A 24,647-nucleotide genomic window follows, 5' to 3' on the forward strand; every position below is an offset into this window, starting at 1 on the left:
TTTGCTAAGCTTGTTCTAAGTAGGTGCTTTAGACCACTGAGCCATCTCTCCAGCCCCAAAGTGAAGGTTTTCGAGCCAGGGAGATAGCTCAGTAGAATAAGTGCTTGCCTGGCAAGTGCAGGGTCCAAAGTAATACCACAAAAAAAGTGAAGGTTTTCAATTTTTTGTCCATTTATTATGATGTTGGCTGTTGGTTTCTCATAGATAACTTTTATCAGCTTGAGGTAAAGACCATCTGTTCCCATTTTCTGTAGTGGTTTGTTTAGGTTTTTTTTTTTTTTATCATGAATGAGTGTTGGATTTTATCACAAGCTTTTTCTGCATCTATTGAGATGTGATTTTTGTCTTTGGCTCTGTTTATATGGTGCATTATATTTATAGTTTTGCATATTAAACCATCCCTGCATTTCTGGGATGAATTCTACTTAGTCATGATGTATAATCTTCTTGATGATTTGCTGCATTCTGTTTGCTAGTATTTTATTGAGGATTTTTACATGCATGGTCATTAGGGAGATTGGCCTATAATTCTCTTTTTTTGCCTGTGTCCTTCTCTGGTTTTGGTATCAGAGTAATACTTGCCTCCCTGAATGAATTTGGGAGATTTATTTCCCTTTGAATTTCATTGAAGAGTTTGAGAAGAGTTGGCATTAGGTCCTCCCTAAATTTCTTATAGAGTTCAGCTTTGAATCCATTAGGACCTGGGCTTTTCTTTGTTGGTAGATTTTTCATTACATTTTCAATTTCATTGACTGATATTGGATTACTCAAGTTTTATATCTTCTTGATTCAGCTTTGGTGGTTCATATGCATGTAGGAATCTGTCCATTTCTTCTCTATTTTCCATCCTGTAAGAGTAAAGATTTTGGAAGTAAGTATTGATGAACTTCTGAATTTCTGTAAGGTCTGTAGTGATTTCACCCTTTTCATACCTCATTGCATGAATTTGAATTTTCTCTTTCCTTTTTTAAATGAGGTTGGCTAGGGATTTATCAATTTTATTCTTTTAAGTAATTCTTCAACTCATTCCTTGCATTGTTTTCTTCATCTCCATTGCATTTATTTCTGCTCTGATCTTTATAATTTCCTGTCTCCTTTGGGCTCTGGGATTGACTTGCTCTTCTTTTTCTAGGAGTTAGATGTGCAGCATAAGATTGTTTATTTGGGCCCATTCTGTTTTCTGCGAGAATTTATCACTGTAAATTTCCCTCTTAAGACAGATTTCATTGTCTTCATTGCATCCCACAGGTTCTGATGAGTTTTATCTGCATTTTTGTTTGATTGTAAATATTGCTCAATTTCTTCTTTAACTTCATCTGTAATCCATTGATTGTTCAGGAGGATATTAGTGTTTTTTTTTTTTTTTTTTAGGAGGATAGTTTCCATGTGTTTATCTTTTGTCAATAATTTTGAGTTTCATTGCACTGTGCTCAGATAATATGCATGGGATAATTTCTCTTCCTTTGCATTTACTTAAGCATTTTCTATGTGCAAGCATGTGATCTGTTTTGGAGACCATCCCATGTGCAGCTGAGAAAAATGTGTATTGTAATGCTGTTAGGTGGAACACCCTGTATTAAGGTCTATTAAGTCCATTTCTTCACAAGTTTGATTTAGTCCTGTCATTTCTTTGCTCATTTTTTGCATGGTTGATCTATCTCTTTGTGTCAATGGGGTATGAAAGTCCCTCATACAATTACATTATTGCTCATTAGATTTTTCATGTCTGATTTTTCATGTGTGTTAAAATTTATCTTATACAGTTGGGTGCTCCTACATTGGGAGCATATATATTTATAATTATTATCTCTTCCCCTCGCAGTTTCCCCCTAACAAGTATGTAATGACCTTGTTTATCTCTTTTAATCACACATGATTTGAAGTTGACGTTGTCAGCAACCAGAATAGCTACCTCTGCTTTTTTCTGGGTTCCTGTCACATGGACTATTGTTTTCTATCCTTTGATGTTCAGTTTATTAATTTCTTTTTGAGTTAAATTTGTTTCTTGTATGCAGCATATTGTTGGATTTTGTTTCTTGATCTGCTCTGCCAGTCTGCTTCTTTTGATTGGTGAATTGAGGTCCTTTACGTTGATAATTATAACTGATATGTTGTATTGGCTTATCATTGTCATGTTGTTTTCCTACTGTAGGATCTTTACTTGTCCCCTTTGCTTAATTACTTTCTCTGCTTGGTGGTTCTCTTCTGTTGTTTTTGAAGTTGTGGTCATCTTTGTCTCTTTCTAAAATATCTGTCAGTACTCTGTAGTATTGGTTTGGTTGCCATGAATTTCTTCAGTTGTTCTTTGTCATAGAAGTATCTCATCTCTCCATGAAATTTGATAGGTAGTTTTGCAAGATACATCTGTCTGGGTTGAAAGTTGTTTTCTTTCAGTACCTCAAATATCTCACTCCAAGCTCTTGATTCGATGGTCTGTGTTGAGAAATCTGCCATGATTCTGATGGGCTTTCCATCATAGGTGATCTGGTTTTTCTAACAGCTTTTAATATTCTGTTGTTTTGCTCAATTTCTAGAATCTTGATTATTATATGTCTGGGTGAAGATTATTTTGATTATTTATAGCTAGCTGGAGTTCTATATGCCTCATTTAACTATATATCAGATTCTTTTCTCCTGCTTGGGAAATTTTCTGCTACTACTTCTAGAAACTCTTTTTATGTCTTTTGTGTTAACTGCAGCTGTTTCATTGATATGGTTGGTCTTACGGTATTTTCCTTTGCATCATCTTGCAGCTGTTGTATTATTTCCTGATTTCTCATTATTTTTCAGAGATGTTTCCTTTCATGTTGTCTAGCTGTAATGTTGTCTTCAAGGTCTGAAATTCTATATTCTGTTTTGTTCAAGTGCTTTTGTCAGCCTTTAATGGAATTCTTAATGTCCTGGATATCTATTTGAATCTGTCTCATGCATTCTAGTTCTTTCCTGTATTGTTCATTGAATTTTTCCATCATTTTCCTATGCCCTTCTATTTTTTTATATGTGTTTTCCTTAGATGTATTGAGCAGTTCTTTCATGAATGTTGTCATTTCTTTTTTTACCTGAGAGATTATTTCTAATTTGATTTCCTCCATAGCCTGATGGAGTTGTTTCTTTACTTCAATTGCCATCATCTCAGAAACTTCAGGTGACTTCCAAGTTCTTCTATGGCCTTGTCTCCTGAATTTGTTTTGGGTGGGCTAGAGGTTGGAGACTGCCTTTTGTTGCTTCCTTTTGTCATTTTTTAAAGCCCCCAATGTTCTCTCTGACTGTATAGCAATGGCAGGTGGGCAGGGTGCAGTTCTCAGGAGAGGGGAAAGGCAGGGTAGGCTTACCAAAGCTCCTGTTCCATGGGGTTCAATGTAGCTTCCACCTTGTTGAGTGGAGGATGGCATGCCGCACTTCAAGAAGGACCCAAGGATAATAAGGGCAGGCTGAAGTTGTGCAAGGCTCTCTTGACATTGGCTCAGCACAGGGTAGGGCTCCCCAAGGTTCTTACAGGTCCCTGTGGTAGTCAGGCCTCCCTGGCAGTCTTTAGGACAAGGAGGGGCAGCCAGGCTATGTTTAAATCTAGTATACTTTGAGTTGATTTCTTCATGTGGTGTGAAATACAGATAAAATTTCATTCTGCATGTAGTTTTCTAGCTTTCCTAGCACTCTTTATTGATAAGGCTATCCCTTCACATTGTGTGTTCTTGGCACCCTTTTGAAGATCAGACAATCATAAATACATAGATTTATCTCTGAACTTTCTCTGCTATTCCACTGGGCCAATATATCTGTATCTATGCCAGTATTTTCCATGGGTTTTAATTTCAAGTACAGGAAATTGCTAAAGTTCTACTTCTCTGTGTGTGTGTGTGTGTGTGTGTGTGTGTGTGTGTTCCCACCACCCCACCACCCGAACCAGGGACTGAACTCAGGCCCTTGCACTTGCCAGGCAAGTGCTCATGTATATATTTATGAGTGTCCTCTTTTTTAAACTTTGCATTTTAAAATTTTAGGTTACATGTACATAAGATATACATGTAACCTAAAATTTACCATTTTAACCTTTTTTAAGTGTGTAGTTCACTGGTATTAAGTAAATTCACAGTGCTGTATGGCTGCTGTTATCCATCTCCTGAACTTACTCATGAATGTAATAAGATACAATGAACACATTAAATAATTCCCTCACCAGTCCCTGATAACTTTCATTCAGCTGTCTTTCTGTTTAATTTGCTATTTTCGACGCTTCATCTGAGTGAAATCATAGGGCATTTGCTACATCATGTTTGGCTTCTTCACTTAGTAGGATGTTTTAAGGGTGTGTCTCTAGGGCAGCATGCAGCAGAATCTCTTTTCTGTTTGTAAATATTCTGTTGTATGAATAGGTTATGTTTCTGTTTTCCATTCATCTCCTGATAAACACTTGGATACCTTTTGCCTACTGTGAATAGTGCTACTATGAAAGTAAAGATCTGCTTCCAGTTCTTTGGGGTATATGTCCACAACTGGAATTGTTAGATTTTACTGTTGGTTTATATTTTATAATGCTTACAGTCACACAGAAAAGCATGTTGTATCATCTCAGATCAGAAAAGTACATATGTTCACCATTTTAGGTCAGTTGCTGTCATTTAGTAATTGGTTTTTTGCTGAGGTCATACGGAGAGTTCATTCTTCATGGCACAAAGAGAAAAGAGACATTGGAATTGCTGAACGGGATAATTCCACCAGTGCTCAAATGAGATCAGGGGAAAGACGTGTGGAATCCTTTCAACAGTTTCTTAGGGGCCGGGGAGATGTCTCAGTGGAATAAGAGCTTCCCTGGCAAGCGCAAGGGCCTGAGTTCAATCCCCGGTTCTGCAAAAATGAGTTTCTCAGTGAGTAACCTCACAGCAGTCCTGGGCTCCCACAGGAGGGCCAAGACAAAGAAGGGCAGCTGATAGGTATTCACTGTATCCCCACAGACCCCAGGGCATTAGGTGCACTTGCATTGGAAGAAGTTAGCAGGCACACTTCCTGTTTTCCAAGGGCTCTGTTATAGAAGGGTGATAAAACAACTGCCCCTGTGGGTGGAGGTGGGGAGTTAACTTGGAGTTGTGTTGGGTGCAGGGGGACTTGCAGAATTAATTGAAGGGAGAGGGGATTTCAAGCCTCTTTTAAAAGGCCTGAGTGTTGGTGAATTGGGGAGACCCCAGAAGGTCATTTTGACTCATGGAGGCTGGCGGGTTCACCCATGTTCAGCTCCATCCATCAACGGCAGTCAGTTCCGAGGGGAGTCAGTGAACTTGATGGCACTGCCAGGTGGACCGTGTGCTCAGCCACCTCACGAAAGCCTCCAGATTCCCTTAGCCAAAAGCTGTAAGTAGGTGTACAGATGACCTCATTTTCCTCAGCAAAAGAAAAAATGCTAACAGAGGTTCACAGAAATACAAAGCTGTCTCTTTATGCTCCTAAATTGATCTGTATCACTTGCCTTCGGTCGAAGAAGTCTAGATTTCAACATAAGAGTTTATTAGCACATTGTTTATTTTTGTGCTGAACCAATTTTTAAAAGTTTAGCATCCACACAGAGAGAAAATTCCATAACGCCTTAAGTAATGTGAGTGATTAGAGATATACTTCAATATCAATTGGATTTTTAGCTTTATTGGGAAGCATATTAGTAAGTTCCTGATCATTCTTCTGACATTTTGTAAACCATTAAGAATTCTCTGGCTTCAGGGGTTTTTGTCCATGAAGAGAACTAACATTCCCCTTGGAGATTTAATAGCCACTCCGAAATAATGTCTCATATTTAATAATATTTTCATTACTTTTACAAACTATACTCTAGTACATTTCCTGATGGATATACAATGAAGTAGCAGAGATCAGACGGTTCCCAATAAATTAATGAGGAGGAACATAATACTCAGAGGGGGCTAATGAATCACAGAATGCTTCACTCATAAAATTAAGCAACCTTCAATAAATGTAAATGAATAAATGATAATGGCTCAGCATTTTGTAGTTTCTAAGTGCTCAGAGCAACCTTGTAAATAAGCGGGAGCCTTAGGAGAGGAGATGGGAGAGGGACAGCTGCTAATGTATAAATTACTACTCAGTGACAGTGATGGCAACTTTAATTTACTCTGGTTCCTGTGGAAGGACTAATTAGTATGTTCTTCAGGATACAAAATGAAAGTGATGTGCATCTTCAAAAACAGGTCTAATTCAGGAACGGATTCTATCCTGAAATTTTTTATGTCGGCCAGCTTTAAAAAAAAAAAAAAAAAAAAAAAAAATTCAAAGGCTTTTGTTTGACTTTCTCTTAAGAACTCAGAGGCGTCCTGTAAATTGTCATCTTTCTTCTTTTTGTCCAAAACTAGCCTTACCAAATGATCTTGATTTGACCTTGAGTCAGCTACTTTCTGGCTGTGTGACCTTGAGGAAGTATAAACTCACCTGAACCTTGGAATCCTTGTAGGCACACAGAAATCTGATGAATAATGTATGTGCAGGTGATTAGCAGGGTCCTGGGCCCAACAGGGGCCTTCATTAATATGCAGCGAGTTAAAATATGCGCAGAGAAAACAAAGGACAGCTCTCCACAGCTCCTTGGGCCTGTGCTTTGTCTCTGGCTTCTTTCAGTGACCACAGAGCTAAGTAGAAGAGGGAGCGAGTCAGTGGATGAGGAGCTGAGGGCTGGTGATGGGGACTGGCAGGGAGGCGCGAGCCCCACTGGGCCGTCTGCAGCCTGGGGCTGTCGCTTTTCTTGGGTGTGCCTGCATGGCTGGCAGTGAAGCTCAGGGACTGCATGGCACTTTTTCTGCCCTGAGTAGCGCATGCACCTGCTGGTACACTGTGAGACCAGGAACAAGGGCCAAGAGCCGGGGAGGGCCGTGCTGACTGGCTCGCTGTCTCCTCTGGGTTCGTCTGTGTCAGAGTCTGAAGGCATGGGGTGAAAAGAGAGCAGCTGGACCTCTGGAGCTCCAGTCCTGGCAGTCCTGCAGCCCAAAGCCCCCCACACTTTTTCTTTTTTGTTACCAGGAATCAAACTCACGACCTTGCAACCTTGCACTTGCCAAGCAGGTGCCACTGGGCAGTATCCTCAGCCCCACAAGCTCCCTTTAGACACTGAGCTATCACCTTTTCTCTCCTGAAATGAAATTGGTGAATATAACCTGCCTACATAAGTAATTTCAAAAGAAAGGTGGTTCCCAAAGTGTAATATGAAGAAAATAAAAGGAAAATAATTTCTAATAAAGTAATGCGCATTTCAGTATTGTGCATGTGAGAACTATATTAAAAGATACAGCATCATGTTCCTTTGTACAGCGAACATTTGTATTTAAAAGAAGTAACACATCCGAAAGAACATTTTCAGCCTTTTTTGCTTGTCAATGATATTATGAATCAGCTAAATTTAAGAGTGTGTATACATAGCACACATACATACATAATTTCCTCAAACCAGATAGCTATAAATATAGGCCAATGGGGTATTCATTGAAGAGTCTGATATGTTGAGTGGTTTTTACTTTGTTACCATGACTTTTCCAAAGTACTGACAGCATATGAGTGAAGTTCCAAATAGAGTATAAATATTTCATGATTTATATGGTAATTTTCCCCTGGAAAATTCAGTGTATATTAAAACTATATCAAAGCATTAGATTCTATAACTCCACATGGAAGCCCTGCAGGGCATTTGAAAGTTATTTGGTCGAGGATAGCTTAGGGGCAGAGAGCGTGCTTAGCACGACCAGAGGCCTGAGCTCAGACCCCACCATCAAAGGAAAAAAGGGGGGACCATTCGTGGGCATCATTGGATGTCATGTGTCCCTGGTCTGCACCCGTACTCTAGGGGTAGCACATCAACCATTATGGAAGCTGAAAATGTTCTCGCCACTGCCTTAAAGAGATACAAGAGTAGAAGTGGAGAGACATAGGTCGGGGATTGATTCAGCTGTCTCGAAAAAAACCTCTTCAAGACCTCAGAATTGCCAATATCCATGCTTGGTGTTTTTGTCAACACTCTGTTCTTAAAATCTCTGTTAGAATAAAAACTGCTGATCTTATGCTATACTGCTTATGAATTATCTATAAATTTTAGACTCCAGTGTTCACTAATGATTATTACCAAAACCATTCAAAAAATTCTGGTTTTCTGATGGTATCATTTTTCTGTCACTTTTTGCATGCACTGATCCTCTTGTGACTTTAACAGCCTTGATTTTACTGCCGTTTTCTGTGCTTACCTGTCATCCTAGCTGGGATGACAGATACTGACTTGCTCTAGGTGGTTGTTAGGGATGGTCAGTGTTCCACTGCTAGGACCTGACTAACGCAGAGTTATTTTGGCTCGTGTTTCAGCTTTCATTCCAGAGCTGGCTAGCTAACTCCAGGTAGAAACATGGTAGAAGGGTACGGAAGGAGAAAGCTGCTCAACTCATGCCACTGAGGAAGCAGAGAACAGAGGTGGACCCTGAGAGCAGGAGCCTGCGGCCCACACAGTTATAGTTCAGGACAGTTGTTCACCAGGAATTGGAGCCACCTGTAAGGTTGAGGTTGTAGCCCCGTGAAAGAGCACCTGCGTGGCAAGCACAGGCCTGGCTCCCACCTCCAGCAGCATGCACACGAACCCCCCTGTCATGTAGTTACAGCAGTTTACTTCCGAGTGGGATTCTGGATGTGGAGTCATCACTCTTTGTTCTTCTGTGCTATTTATTTAGGTTTATGATCTCAAGGAGGAAAATGTCTCTTACCTATGCAGATGCAGTTCAGTAACATTAGAAAAGCATAATGCTTCATCTTGCCCTGGTGGTTTTAAAAAAAAAAAAAAAAAAAGCATTGTCTGTGCAATTGAGGATTGTGTTTTCTCTTTTCCAGCTGACATCCCAGCATCCTTATGCTGAAGTTTTCATCGGCCGGCCACATGTTTGGACTGTTGATCTCAACAATCAGGAGGAAGTAGAAGATGCAGTGAAAGCAATCTTAAATCAGAAGGTTCTGTCTCTTATTTCACCTTCCCCCCACCCCCCACCTTTAAAGTGACCTACATGTATGGAAAGCACCACAAGTCCTGCATTCTACAGTGCTGCTTACCCACAGTAGCTGAAGCTAGAAAACAGACAAGCTGTAGGATTTGGCCTGGGGAGTTCCTGGGTGTTCTATGAAATGAAAAATGAAACTAGTGTTCAGTTGTGGGCACAGATTCTGTGGGTCCTCTTGACAGGACTCCTATAGGTCTCAAGGTTGGGAAGAGCCGCTTGAATTTTACTTGGTCTCACAATCTGTTGTTTGTTTGCTTGTTTGTTTTTGGCAGAACCCAGGATTGAACTCAGGCCCTTGTGCTTGCTAGGCAAGCGCTTACTCTACTGAGCTGTCTCCCCAGCCCTTCACAATCTAACTGTGACACTTACAGAAATCTGAAGCAATGGCTCTGCTTCTTTTACCTTCCCCATAAAGAGCTCGACAGATGGAGATAGCTATGGGCTGGTGCTGAAGGAAATACTGGGAGAAGGTTTTTGTAGAACATCTCTTTATTTGGTTTTTCTGAATGTCTGGTAGAATCTTGTAAAGAGAACTAACTTTTGTGGCCTCTCCTGATGAATTCAGCAGACACTGTGTGCCTCTACCATGCACAGAATGCCCTCTGAGATGCCCTGGGAGGAGGAGGGTTGTTAGGTCCCCAGATATCATAGATGAGTCCTGCTCTCTCTGTAGGATGTTCACAGCCATCTCTGCATGTGATTGGTTATCCCCTAACTGCCTCAGACTCTCTCAGGTGAACCTACCCCTGTATTTCTTTTATTAGACCACTTTTCATGTTTGGATATAACATTTTAAGAGAAGTGTATACACACGTGAATGTGAGCAGGATTCACACTAGATTTGGATCCTACTTTCTAGCAGCATTCCTTTATCTGTCGTGTAGAGTTAATCTTACCTATCTTATTAGTCACGTATACAGACTGAGATTTTGTGTATAGTATGCTTAAATATAGTGTCTACCACATAGTGTCCAGTTAATATTTAAGTTCATCTTTATTAATTGATAGTCTGGATTTCTAAATTTCATGTTCTTAGAGTCTATACTCTTGAGGACAGCAAGCATATCTGCCTGTTGTATTCTCAGTAAGTATATCTTGCCCTTGTGATCTACCTGGTGGATGATGGATGGGTGGGCAGACAGACAGACAGATGAGTGGGAAGGAAGGAGAGAGGGATTGAGGTTTCCAAACAAACATATAGATATAACACAAGGCAGAAGTTGTCCTTGCCATAAGTACCATGCAGAAAATATAGGAGAAAAAGTAGAAAGAGTCTTTCTGGAAAACAGTTCTCCGTAAGTTGACTCTTCTAGGGTAGGTGCAAAGCAAAATGGAGGGCATGGATTTAGGGCATGAGGTACAGAGCAAGAGGCTAGAAATCCATCTTAGGAAGAATGGCCACGTTGCCCCTGTGAAGGGCCATGTTTCCTCTCTGGGAAATAAAATGGAATAATTAATTCACGGCCTACTGTATGACTATCAGTTTAAACTAATTGAGCATTTCCACGGCAAGAAGCATACACTGATGTGTTATTCATGCCCTGCCCCCTTAAAGATGATCTGGCATTGGGTAGGGGTGTGGCTGTCAGCTTTCCTTTGAGGACCTGAACAGTCCCAATGTCGGTTGCAACAGTTTCAGGCAGAAGTGCCCAACCTGAGGTGAAAGCTAATAGAAGTGTCTGATGGAGTATGGCACCATTGGGCTGCCTCAGAAAGCTTCACCACCAGGGAGTCATTGCTGAGGTGAAAGGAGCTCTTGTTTGGCCTGTTGTTGTTGCTGCTGCTGTTGCTGTTGTTGTTGCTGTTGTTGTTGTTTTTCAGTAGTGGAGACTGAACCTGTGGGCTTTTCCCTGAGCTGCATTGCCAGCCCACTTTTATTTTGAGACATGGTCTCACTACATCAATAAATTGCCCAGTTTCAAATTTCCCATCTTCCTGTTGCTCTTTCCCAGAATGCTTGTATTACGGGCATTCGCCACCATGTCTGGCTCTTCTTGACCCTTGGTGTGTTCATTAGTTACCTAGAATACATAGAGTGGATTATACATCAGCAACATTACCTTCTATTTTGAGAGAATGAATGCCTGAAATCAAGGAGGAAATAATGGAGGAAAATAGTCTACTTGTATCTGAGATTTCACTTTCTGTCGTTAGCCTTGGCCCAGAATGTTGAGGGGAGATATTGAAGAAATAGTCTTTGTTTGCTTGCTTGCATGTTTGGTTGGTTGGTTGGTTGATTGATTGATTGATTGATTGATTGATTGATTGATTGAGATAGGGCTTCACTGTGTAGTTTAGGCTGGCCTTAGGCTTGCCTTTGTAGCCCAGGCTGGCCTCAGACTTTGACTCACTTAATCCTTCTTCCTCAGTCTCCCAAATGCTGGGATTTACAGGCATTCACTGCTATGCCGGCTATGTCATACATTTTATTATTATTTTTTTTTTTTTCAGAACCAGGGATTGAACTCAGGCCCCTGTGCTTGCCAGGGAAGCGTTTATTCCACTGAGCCATCTCCCCAGCTCCAAATGTCATACATTTTAAATTGAGCTCTTATTCTCAGTAGCATGATGAAATCTCATGCTGTCATGCTGTATGTTGTCTAGGACTTGAATCGACCTAACGTATCCATGCCGTGTGCTACCCTCCCTGGTTTACTTCCTTAGTAGTAGTCTCAGTCACCAGCTCTTGTGCTATCACAGTCCTTGTAAAGGGCGGAGTACCATTCCTTGGTTTCAGCCCTCCCCTAGGGGTTATTGACAAGGGGGTGAGGTAAACTCTGTTCTCCCAGCTTCTGGCAGCTATAGACATTCTGTGGCTTGCCACCTTGGAGCGCTAATCTCTGGCTCAGTCATCAAGTGCTTTCTTCCTGTGTGTATCTGCTATTTCTCTCCTTTATTGGATTAGGACCCACTTGGATTCAACATGACATCATCTTAATTACATCTGCAAAATCCTATTTCCAAATAATGCACATTCAAGATACTGGAGGTTAAGACGTCAGCATATCTTCTGAGGAGGTGCAGTTCAGCCTACCCAGGACACTTAATTAAGTACACATGCCCTTGAGAAGGACTCATTTGAAACCCAAGAGACATCAAACTTTAGATTATGGAGTGCAAAACTATATGTAATAGATCACTTTGCCAAAACCAAATCTAAAGTGAATCCCTAGTGCAAACCCGAGTACAGTGATTCTGTGTGGTCACTTCCATGTGGGTTTGTTCTGTTCACTCCATGCAACCTCTAAAGCTCACAGTTTAATTACAACCCTTGTCCACCTTACTCCACATTATTATGAAAACCAAGGCCACTTAAAAAACTGTTAACAGTGTAGTATACATTACTTACATTATAAGCTTTATCTTATTCAATTTTTGTGTGATTTTTGTATTTTTCCCATCTTAATAGATGAGAAAATTAAGGCTTAGAAGGTAAGCAATTTACCTAATGTCACATAGCTAGTAACAACAGAACCTGGATTTAAATTCAGGAATTTAATTGTTAAGACAATATGAAATTTAAAAAAAAAACATGAAATGGAATAAAGGGAAAGAATTAGAGAAATGGAGTAAGCAATAAAAAATTATCATAAAAATATTTATACTTAACAAAAAAGAAAGCAAAGAAAAAACTTGGGACTGGGAAGATAGCTCAGTGGTCTAAGTACCTGCCTGGCAAGTGCAAGGACCCAAGTTTAATCCCAGTATCACATGCTATGCTGGCCCCAGGTTCACAGGCACACTGTGTCAGCCACCAAAACTGGGCATGGTGGCACATACCTGTAATCAAAGCACTGGGGAGGCTGAGACAGGAGGATCACTATGAATCTGAGCTTTGTAGCAAGACCCTGTGCCAAATAAATAAAAGATTAAAAAAAGAAAGAAAGAAAGGAAAACCTCTTTGTACTGTTAGAAATGAATCGAATCTGGAGCTGAAGTTTCCCACATATAATTCCAAGACTGTAAATTATGTGACTCTCAGGAAAAAAAAAGGAAACAGTGACTTATGAAGACAGGAAAATACTGTGGTAGTTCGTCCCTGTAATGCCAGCACTCTGGGAGAGTAGAAAGGAGCAAGAGGATCACAAGTTCAAGTACAACCTGGACAGCTCAGTGAGATCCTGTCTCAAAATTTAAAAAATAATAATAATAACTGGGATTTAGCTCAGTACAGAGGCTCTGGGTTTAGAATCCCTAATGGAAAAAGAGAACAAGGTCAATCAAACCAGGCCTAGAAATAGCACAGATGCTAGAATTATCAGACAGCAGCTTAGTATAAAAAGTAGATAAGATATGTGAATATGCAGGAAACTTCAGCAGAAGTGGAAACATTATTTTGAGAGAGGAAAAAAACAAAAATTCAAAGCAAGATAATAGGATAACACTGGTATACATTGCACATTGTTACCTTTAAATTAGTTACTCAGAATACAAGATATTGACATTTAATTGTCCAAACTGTATTAACAGCTATTTTTAAGCCAGATGATAAATGCTAAAGATAAAAACTATAATAAAAAATGAATTAATTTTAAAAGTTCAAGGCTGGCCAAATAGTTCAGTGGATTAAAGCACCTGCAAGCAGGTGCAGGAGCCAGGGGTTCGATCCCTAGATCTGCTATGCTGGCCCCGCACCCAGGGTGACACATGCCTGTAATCCAAGCTCTTGGGAGGCTGTAAACAGGAGAATCACTATGAGTCCAATGTAGTAGCGAGACCCTGGGCACCCTGTAGACCCTTCCCTAAAATAGAGAAATAATAATTTTAGAAATTCATTTAGTGGACTTCTCACCAGACTGTTCCTAGCAAAAAAAAAAAAAAAAAATCAGTGAACTTCAAGACTTTTTAATAGAAATTCACAAATGCAAAGCGAAAAGAAAATGAAACAAATGAGCCTGTGAGGTCCATGGGGCAATATCAAGTAACTTAGGGGTGGCTGGTATCTCAGAAAGGAAAAAGAATGGCACAGAAGAAAAAATTGAAAGGATTTTCAAATAATGAATGACGTGAACTAACAGATCCTAGCAGCAGGGTGAACCCCAACCAGGATTTAAAAAAAAAAAAAAAATCCAGGCACATCATAATCAAATGCCAAAAGCACAAATAAGAATTCTTGAAAGCAGCCAGAGAAAAATTTATTACACTCAGGGTAATAATGATACTAAGCAGGGCCAACGTCTCATCCAAAATAAAGGAAACAATAAAACGGTCCTCAGGGGCTGGAATGTGTAAGGCCTTTGAATAGGCAGCCTGAGGGATTCTGAATTTTTTACATATGGAAGAAAGTTTTAAACAGAAGGATGACATGACCTAGTATACATTTGGAATCCTCAAGAGAAATGAGAAGATCTCCCCAGCCCTAAGACCATGTCATTAGTAAATAGAGGAGCCTAGACTCAAACAGCCTTTTGAGAGCCTCTCTCATTGAATGAGGCCAGACCCTGCCTTGCAAGTGAAACCTTTCAGGGTTGGGTTGAACTTGGAAGGCAGCTCCCTGTAGAAATCACCTGTTGACTTGCAAAGGAGGGTACCAGTGGACAGAGGACAAGAAGTCAAGAGAAAATGCTGGAGAGTATGGGAAGTTCAGGAAAAGTTTCTAGGGCCATTCAAAACCCCAGAGTGCAGCTGCAGGCATCCTTCCTGCAGGCCTGACCCAGTGAGTAACAGTCCTTCTTCCACAAAGCCTGGTGATGAGCAGTGTGGCTTTGCTTCTCTACTTGGGCTTCTCACGGACGGGGTATAATTTTGGCTTTCTGTTTGATCCTGTATCTTAAAGAGGCCTTGGCTTATTCCTAAAGGACTGTTGGACAGAATCTCCCAGAGAGTGTCCCCAAGGAGAGGACCCGGCTCCCGTCTTGGGCGAGGTGGCTACTTGGCTGATTGGCCTCACTCAAACCACTGTACACCAACCCTAATGTTGTGTTGTGTTTTACTTGGTTTTGTTGGTGCTATTTGCTGCAGTGAGCCCTTCAAATGACCAACAGTTGGCTTTGTTTTCTAACGGCTGCCCTTTGGCATATGTTGTCAGCATGACCCCGGGAATTTAGCCTGCTTCCTGTGAAGGAACTGAACCTGCTGATCTCCTGACAGCTGCCCACCAATGCATGTTTATTCCACTTTGGAAATTCTACTCAACATAGCAAACCCAGAGATTATATACTGTTTTAAATGGTTTTCTTTAGTGCCTTCTATAAACTTTTGAGATGAGACGTATCTCTAGGCCACTTATAGAAAGCTTCCAGACTCGCCTGTGGCCCGAGTAAGTAAGTATTATTGAAAAGAAAGTTTAGATTTTGTAGAAAGAGCTGTGTCTAGGTCAGACAGGGGCTGCAGGTACAAAAGACTGAGTTGGGAAGGAGCACGCTGGGACCGTGAAAGGCAGTTCTTCAAAGGCTGTTGAGCTCTTCAGAGATAAGTACTGATCTCTCTTCTGTTGGAGTAGCCTCTCTTACAGTGCCTCCAGCTCAGCCTCTTCTAGCGCTGTCAGCCAGATGTGGACAGGTGTGGCTAAGATCCAGCCTCCATGGTGCCACCTGTGTCTGATTGGGTATTTAAAGTTGTGCTGTCCAATTCTGTGAAAGCACAGCTTCACTTTTCCAACATTGTATGTGATTCAGCAGAAGAAAAGGAGAAAGGCTGCACCAAGCCAAGGGCCTACTGCCCACTGAGAAAGCTGGCTCTGCTGATTGTCTCCTGTTTGCACTAGTACTTTTTGACACAGTTCCCTCGCTATAGATTCACAGAAGTGTAGGTTTAAGAGGGAGCTGGTGAGGGCACCCCTCTTCCTGACATTGACATTGATTTTCTGCAGCTATAACAGATTATAGGTGATATTTTCCCAAATGAAATCTCCATTTCACATTGGTACAGCCCTGAAGACACAGGCCTCTGAGTGTTGGCAAATACGATATGGCCCATGTTTCGTTCTGTGCCACAGTATCAGAAATCTTCACCTACCGACCCCAGTGGAGCACATTCGCACTGCCCTGAAAATGTAGGCTCCTCAGTGTAGAAACCTCAGGGCTTTTATGGAAATCCAGCAACTCTTTCCCTCCCTCGTCTCACAAGCCTTTACAATCCTGAGCGACTGCTTCCCACCTCTTTTCCTGTCAGATCTCTTAGTATTCACGTCTCCCAGAACGTCTTCCTTACCTTGGCCCTCCCTGGTCTTGGCTTTCCAGATTCATCATTGGCCTTAAAAGTCCAGCATGAACAGAAGCCACCTTTGGCCTTCTGGCCTCCCAGGGCCATCTAACCTGCTCGCCGCCTCACTCTGACTTTGCTTTTGTAGTACAAGTGCTCCAGGTGCCTGCTCGTCCACTGCTATGCCGCCCGGTGCTTCCCCCACCATCCCAGGCCCTTAAGCAGCTCAGTGGGTGCCTCTCTCAGTGGTCACGTATTGGTAGAACAGAGAGTTGCTAAGTTCCTGCCTGTGCCACACATGTGCTTGGCATGGTGGGCAGAGGGTGGACAGCTGCAGACGTCACCCCGCGGAACTTGGCCGCTACGAAGTGATGCCTTCACTGTTTTCCCCTCAGCGGCACTACAGTGTAAAAGAGGTGGCATTTTCTTCACATGTAAGGTATGTGAGGCTAGAGAACAGTAGGTACTTTCCTGGGAGGCTTCACCTGGAGAAGAGCAGTGAGGTGGTGGGCCCCGTCTGGTGACTTCCCAGGCTGTGGGCTTCACCCCTCCCACAGCTGCCTCCGGGCAAGTTTTAGCATCTGCATATGGAGGGAGGCTCACGCGTCCTGTGTCATCCTCTTTCATGGTGCTGTGTTCTGTTTCTGCAGATTGAGCCCTACATGCCGTATGAATTCACCTGCGAGGGGATGCTGCAGCGGATCAACGCATTCATTGAGAAGCAGGTGAGCCTCTTCAGAAGTCTGTGTGCCTGCCCTTGCTGTCCTTTGTTCCCTGTTCCCCGGAGGGCTCCCATAGTAGTTTGGCGTTCACCATGTTGTTGTGGTCATTTGTCTGCTTTAGAAGATTCCAGAAGCTGGATAATGGCTGGTGGGATTGTAAGTGCAGCCGGTCCTGCACTCGGAGAGGCAGTCTTTCCCTGCAGTGTGTTCTTAATGACAGAAGAAGGTCATGTAAGTTGCACAGTAGGAGAGGCCTGGTAGTCAAGATGGAGACTTCCTTCCACCCAGGCCTGTGTCCTAGGAGGTTCTGGGGACATCATGAGGGTGGGGGATCAGGTGCCTCTGTCCTGCCCTCATTTCTCACCATAAGAAAGGCAAGGACATAAACTAGTTTCTAAGCATTCCTTTAATAGCATATGCTCTGAAATTGTAAGCATTTTAGGACTTTTTAGTGGTTTCTAACGTCTTTTCAAATAAGACCCATTTTCAGATGAAGCCTGGGTATATAAAACAGATCAAAGCAGAGCTTCAGTTCCATTGTAGGAAAGGGCACCCACAGTCCCACCACCCCGAACAGCATTCAGAAACCACGGCCTGTGCCCCTGAGGTAAAGGCCATGAACATCGTGACCCTCCTGCATAACATTTTAATTCCAGAACAGAGCTAGAAATAGACCAACTCCAGACCTCCCTAGGTAGGGGAAGCTGAACTCCTTGACTAGATTCCAGAAATAAGGGGCTCCCCTTAAAGGGTCAGGCCGAGTGTTTTATAGGCGACCAAGGGATCTTTACACAGTGAGGGACGAGGATGGCTGAAAATAGAAATTCACGTAGACACAGATCGAAGACGCGATGGAAGCTTCAAAGGAAGAGCAGGAGGCTTGAGATTGACGCCGCAGGGAGGAAGAGGCCACGCTGTGGGCTGTGGGCCGCCCAGCTGTCTGGGTTTTCTGTGGTGGCAGGAGGGCAGTTCTGCAGCCCAGGCAGCTGCTTCCACTCCCAGCGCTGTATGTGTGTGGTTGTGTGGTGTGGGCATATGTTACACAGCCGCTCTGTGCCTCTGTGGGCTGAGCTATAAGGGCTCATACACAGGAAGTACTTAAAACAGGGCCTGGTACACAGTGCTTGATAAATGCAAACTAGTGCCATTGATTACTTGATACATTATGCTGTATGGTAGCATTTTGTGTTCCTGTTATAATCACGTAATTATAATAGATTGCTAATCTGACTTTATCATGCAAGCTGAGCATTTGAATCGTTAGCTCCATCAGTCTTTGTATGTCTACAGAGTGACGATATTATCCTAACGCCAGCAGCCACACATGTGCGGGTTCATCCAGCATGTGCCAAACGAAGCAGAGGCCCCCAGCTCTGCCTTCTCTGTGTTTCACCTTCTGAGGTTTGCATTACGCATGGTCAACCATGATCCAAAAATACTGGATGGGAAATACCAGTATGATACCGTAAGAAATTTTGAGAAGAGACCATATCCACATGGCTGTTATTACAGCATACTCATTCTTACCTCAGTTGTTAATTTCTTGCTGTGCCTAATTTTTAAGTTGAGCTTTATCATGAATATGCCTGGGGAAAACACATAGTATGTATGAGATTCGGTAGTGAACCTAGGTGTAGGGATCCGGTGAGGGTCTTGGAACACATACCCCAGTCAGGGTAAGAAGCCTGCTGTGTAATCTCCCACTTGCTCTGCACAGTAGTAGCCATCGGCCCCGTCCCTGCATCGTGGGAGACTCAGTGTTAGGGCTCACGGGTGGCACGATCAGCATGTTGCGCAGGTTTATTGTGAGGCCGCCTCTGCACGATCAGCATCTGCTCGGGGGCTTAGGGGTCTCAGGCGCTGGGCCCCAGCTTCCTCTCTTTCAGCTGCTGGTCTTCCCTGAAAGTGTGGAAGGGAGCTCCAGGGCCTCCTTGATGAATGTCATCTTGCGTTTTCATGAGGGCCTGCTTCCCTACCTCTCAGGGAGGATGCTTCCTCACCAGCAGACATAAATGACTCTCAGTCAGGTTTATTTGTATTTAGGACAGGGTCTACAGGGTCTCGCTACATAGATCAGCCTCATAGTGATTCTCCTGTTTTCAGCCTCCCAAGTGCTGGCATTACAGGCATGCAGCACCACGCCCGGTCTCAATCACGGTCTCAGTGCACACCGGGTATCAAACCCCGGCACTGTGCTTTGCCTAAGCAGGCGCTTTAGTCCACTGAGCTATCAGGCCAACCCTCAGTCAGGATTATTTAAAGATCTATCTTTCTTCCCTTTCGGAGGCTCATAAGCCAGTCCTTCGAACATCTCAGTTCTTCTACATTCCTAGTCTGTTGCTAGGCTTTCTTAAGCACAAAGGTCTCACTCCCGAAATAGACCTTGCTCAGCGCTCCTTATAGAGGCACTGCCCCTGGCTTGTCCAGCTGTCCCACCACAGTGCCTGACACAGTGGGTGCACTGTCTCCCCAAAGTGAAAGAAGAAGGGATCGAGGAGGTCAGTAAGTGAATGGAAGCATCGGGAGCCAGGCACTTCCTTGGGCTTCGTGGTGCTGAAATGGTCTTCGGGAAAGCATGCAATGAAGTTGCCCTTCCCATCAGCTGCTAGCTTTGGAGATTCCTGCAGAATTGTGCAATTCACATAAATCCAGACTGCTTTCCTGTTTTTACTGTTGGTTCGTTCATGAGCTCTGTGACTCTGTGTCACCTGGAGCATCTGCAGGGCTGGGCTGCCTTTGGGGAAGAGCTGTCAGGCGCAGCCCCTGAGCTCAGGCTTCTGGAGGTTCACTGAGGAGACTGCCAGTCCATGTCCTTGAGCCGGTGTAGGTTAAGCCGCACACTGGTGACACAGCCTGCGTGCTTTCAGGTCATATCACTCCCCCTGCAGGGTGAACAGTGGAGAGTTGAGGAGAGTGTGAGGGAAGCAGAAGGGCTGGCCACGTCAAATGCCAGGCCTGAAGAGAGAGAATCAGTGAGCCTTACAGCACATAGTCGTGGCTAAAGAGAAAGGAGAGACAGAGCTAGAGCATGAGACAGGGTGGGGAGACACTGAGGCTCGGCTGAAGTGTTCTGATCTGATTCTGGGAAAACCAAGGCAGGAGCTTGTGAAGAAAGGCTCTGTCGCCAGGTGCGTGCAGTGATGCTATCAGGTAGGTGGTTTAGGAAAATGTTTCTGGGAGTCTTGTGTTTGGGTCATTTCTTGTAAGACGTTTTTTCCCAGTGCCCCTAAATGAGCAGTAAAGGGATCATTTGAAGTGTAGACCAGGAATTCCGTTGGACTGAAGATGTTCCTGTCTCGGGGCAGAAACCAGACCCCTCTGGCTCACACCTCAGGTCTTCTGCCTTTGTGTGTTCTAGTCCTGAAGAGCTTTTGTACTGGGAGACATTTGTTGCTTTCATGGCTAGCAGAGAATCTTCAAGTTGCAGCGAGGATGGAGAGAAGCTGCTGGTATGGACAGGAACCCAGCAGCATGGGAAAGAGCTTCTTGCACTGTGGACTTCAGGAGCCGCAGCGTGGCTCACTGTGGCCCCCGGGGCTTCCATGTGGAGCACAGGCACTTTTGTCAGGGTCGTTCCTAACACTTGCCCAAGGCAGCAGAGGCCAGAAGCAGCCAGTAACAGCCACTGAGAGCACCCAGGTGTCAGGGGACAGCAGAGCAGTCATCAGCAGAGTGCAGGGCCCCATGGGAAGGAACCAGGCTCTGGGAACCCCAAGTGCTCACCTCCCTGCGTGCCTCCTTCCCTTTACCCCACTAAAAGGGGTTGTGAGTGTGTACTATGTGAAATGAGCTCCCTAAAAGAGATGCAGCCTACAAGGGAGAGTTAGTGCCAAGGCAAACGCCCCTTGTAGTCAGACCAAGCTCAGTCATCCCCTAACTCAGTCATGAGACTCCTTAAAGTGTTCATTATGCTTTTGAGGGGGAAGGTATGTACGGGCTAAAGAGTTGGATAATTCACAGGAAATGTCTTGTATGAGTAAGGGGAGACCAGAAGAGTCTGCTTCACAGGTGGAGTCAGGTGCAAGGCCAGGTCCAGCAGGGAGGCTGGAGAGTCTGGGGCTGGGAGCACGGTAGAAGTGACACAGTGTGCAGAAAAAGAGGAAAGGGCGCTGCAACGGTGAGAAGGTGGGCACTAGCCTGGGCAGCGGGGCCGTAAAGACGAAGCCCTGCAGCCTGGAGTGTGGCTGCCTCATCCGCAGCCCGGCCCGGCCCCCACTTCGTGCAACATTGGGCAGGTTCCTAGCCTCTGGGCTGTTGGCTTTGCTGCTGCTTATCCCATAGAGCCTTTGCTAACATCTGTCCCTGGCCGTGAAGGGACGCTGAAGCCTCAGCTGCTCCAGCCCAGAAGCCCAAAACTAACCAAGGCGTGTTCCCCACAGAGCATGAGGTTCACGCTGTGCAGAGGTACAATTTGTTGGCAAATGGCCGGAGGTGTACAATTATCACGTTGACCTAGTTGTGCGACATTGCCATTACCCCAGAGTGACACCTGTTTGCAGTCTGTTCTTATTTCTGCTGCAGCCCCAGGAAACCACTCATCTGTTTCTGTGCAGGATTTGCTTTCCTGAAGATATATGGCTTTTCCACTTGGCATCGTGTCAGGCTCTTCCACACCGCAGCACGTGTCAGGATTCATTTCTCATTGCTCAAGGGTGCTCCGTTGTGCAGACAGACCACAGTGTGCCCATCCATCCGCCGGGTGATTGGTGTTCGGTGGTTCTGACTGTCACACTAGTGCTGCCGTGAGCACCCACACGCACCTTTGTGCAGACTGCTCCAAGTCAGAGCTCAGCAAATGTAGCAAGTCCATGTGCACTCTCGAGGTGCAGTAGATCGGCGGGTGTGGGGCTCTCCATGCAGAGCAGTTCCCATGCTCAACTTCACAGACACCATCTCTGCTGCCTCATGAAAACACAAATGAGCACCCACTTCTGGGAAGCACCCCAAGGCCATATGAGGGACGGAATTGGTGAGTGGGGTGCATTTAACCCAGCCAACCAGTTAGCCATCAGTATCTATCAAACACTTTTCAGTGCCGGAGCCTGGATAATAAATGTGTCCCTTCTCAAGTAGCTTGCTGAACATGGCCCAAACCCTCAACTTGTCGCATCAGCATCTTCACTGGCTCCTCTTTTTTTTCCTTGCAAATTCCTAAACCTTCCTCTGTCTGCCTCCTTCCTCCAGATCTGTACATTTGAATCTGTCTTCTTGGTTTCAAATAATGTAGCTTCCCACAGAAATCTACTGGTTTCTAATGTACTGTGGACTTGGAAATCTGTTGAAGATTTGCCCAAGGTCAGGTGGGGTAGAGGGCGTAGGGGGAAGATCCTGTCCAGTACCATACTCCATGGCCTATGTGGCTCCTCTGTGCCCAAGACCCTTTGCTCCAACCAAGTGACCTTCACACCTGGCCGGCAGCTCTTCTCCACCTAGTGCTTGTGTTTGGGCAGCCACTCTGCCCTGTGTGCTTGAGAGCTGGGGGCTTCCATGTATGATGTCTTCTCCCTGCTGTCACACACCCACGATGACAGAGGCGGCCCCTTCCTCCCAGTCATGGTGGTTGGTGCCCCTTGGGCAAGAGCATGGTTTTCTCTCAGGGATGTGTCAGTGCCTCAAAACCTGCCTGTGGTTTATCCTTTCAGCATGGGAATGTCCAAGTCAGCAAGCACACCAAGGAGAAATGTGGTGACTGGCTGAAGTAGTTGGTGGAAAGGAATGCAGATGGTGTGCGTTCTAAGTGGGCTGGTGAGCCAGACGAGAAGCGCTGTGTGTGTCTCGTTCTGGCTGCACAGGTGCCTCTCTCGGCTGGAATAGCCTGCGTTCCTACTGCTGCTGCTCTTGCAGCCCTGGATTCCAGAACCATCTATTTCAACTGAACGGCTCTTTATGGAGCTACAGAACACCACGCTCATGGTCAGCCACTACCTCCTGTGCAGCCTACAAAACCTGTCCCCGAAGTCCCTGTCCACTCGAAGCCTTCTCACATTGCTGCCACCACCTTTCCTGTAGAGTGAGTCCTTTCCCTCCTCCATGTGGCCTCTGTAGCCTGCTTGAGCATCTCTTTATATGCTGTTCCACATTTTTTTAAAGATTGGCTTCTCTTACTAGACTTGTAGCAAGTGTTTGAGCCTAGCGACTTGGTCTCTTGTGTGTGTATTTGTAACATTCAGCGTAAGGCTTTTGTAGGCATTTGTAAAGCGATGAATGAATGTTCTTCTACCTCTGAGCAGGTGCTTATTGAGTAGCACTTACAGTGAGGGGATATCGCGGCATCTGTGTTAGTCTTTGCTGACATCGGTGACAGCAGTGACCTTTGTGAGCACTCAGGAGCAGCTACACCTGTGAGTGAGAGGTGGCCCACACAGGGTCTCATTTCGGTGGTGTCATACAACAGCTGAGCCCAGAGATGGCTCTCATGGACAGGTTAGCTTATGTCATGCAGCCAGCTCAGCTTCAGTCTGGTTCTGGCCACGTCATGGGCAGTTGTGGGGCACATCTCAGGAATCTTCCTTGTCAGTCTCATTTTCATCTCACAGGAGTGAAGGACAGATTGTACTGTCCGCCTTTCATATGTGAGGGTGGGCTGAGAGATCTTGAAAGGCATCGCCAGAATCACAGCCCACATCCAGAGCCCCTCCTGCCTTCCCCCTGTTGTGCTTTCTGATGACTCCTTCCAGGGTCCCAGATGGTTCCCTGAGCCTTAAGATGGTCTTCTCACTATTTTTTTTTCCTATTTTTGGTCCTACTAGTGCCAAAACAGATTATTGGGAGGATGCCAAATCATCCCCCCAGTGGGCAGTGGAAGAGTGGTTGCAGCCCACAGGCAGAACTGAGCTAAATGTGCCCATGGACAGGGACCTGGGAAAGCTGGCTGCTGGGGCAGCCAAAGACGAATGGAGCAGACTCATGAGCCCCACAGCAGGGGCGCCTCCAAGCTTCTCCCCCCACAGTGGCCGCCTGCCCTGCTCAAGATGAGGTACTGAGTATCCATGCATGCAGGGATGGCCTGGCCTCTGCAGGTGTCCTCGAGGCTGTCTCTAAAAGCTGTGTGGACTGGAGGCAGCCCATTCAAGGATGGGTTCAAGAGGCCTCTGTGACGCACATATCATTTGCCACCTTCTCCTGGCCTCCATTTTCCCTCTGTGCTAGTGTCGCTGTCCAGACAGCAACAGTGGAATTTAATTCTGGACGGAGGGAGGTGCCCACAGCTTTGGTGGGGCCTGGCTTCCGATATTGTGACTGGAGGCAAATTCCTTCACCATATTGCCCCCTTGTCCAACATAGTGGGGTCTTTTTTCTACCCTCAGCCTAAGCACTCTGGTATGAGGCTGAAAGTGAATAAGGAGTGGGGTCTCAATCTTCCCTAGGCCAAGACACTGCTTCAGCTCTGTTTCAGGGATGTGTGAGGCTGTGCCCATTTGTTCACAAGTCATGAAGCATGAACTGAGCTCTCCGCCTTCCTGGAGTCCTGTTACCCTTCCAAATCCAGGTGTATCCATCAGCTCTCTGTTACTGAAACAAATACCTGGAATACTCACCTTCATAATCAGACAGTTGCATTTTGGCTCACAATTGCAAACATTCCAACCCATGGTCGGTTGGCCTCACTGCTTGAGGCCCAGGATGGCCCCCTGTGTTGGAAATGTGTAGCTGAGCAAAACCCTAACTCACAGCCAGGAAGACGAAGACAGGAAGGCACCTGGGTCCAGCATCCCTGCAAAGGCAAACCCAGTGACCTCAAGATCCCTGCATCCTGAGG

At 44.7% G+C, this 24,647-nt stretch overlaps 1 protein-coding gene across 4 annotated transcripts in view; it reads left to right on the forward strand.

Annotated features, from left to right (window-relative positions):
- The window catches only part of Mgat5 (mannosyl (alpha-1,6-)-glycoprotein beta-1,6-N-acetyl-glucosaminyltransferase), a 354,646-nt gene that overhangs the window by 316,922 nt on the left and 13,077 nt on the right, over positions 1–24,647 (forward strand). For all 4 annotated transcript variants that reach the window (XM_004626373.2, XM_023709791.1, XM_023709789.1 and 1 more), the window contains exons 14-15: positions 8,860–8,976; positions 16,817–16,891. In XM_004626373.2, the coding sequence (XP_004626430.1) occupies positions 8,860–8,976; positions 16,817–16,891 (192 nt within the window). The remainder of the gene's footprint in view (positions 1–8,859; positions 8,977–16,816; positions 16,892–24,647) is intronic.

This window comes from Octodon degus, unplaced genomic scaffold (genome assembly GCF_000260255.1).
Source record: "Octodon degus isolate 3935 unplaced genomic scaffold, OctDeg1.0 scaffold00014, whole genome shotgun sequence".
Classification (NCBI taxonomy): Eukaryota; Metazoa; Chordata; class Mammalia; order Rodentia; family Octodontidae; genus Octodon; species Octodon degus.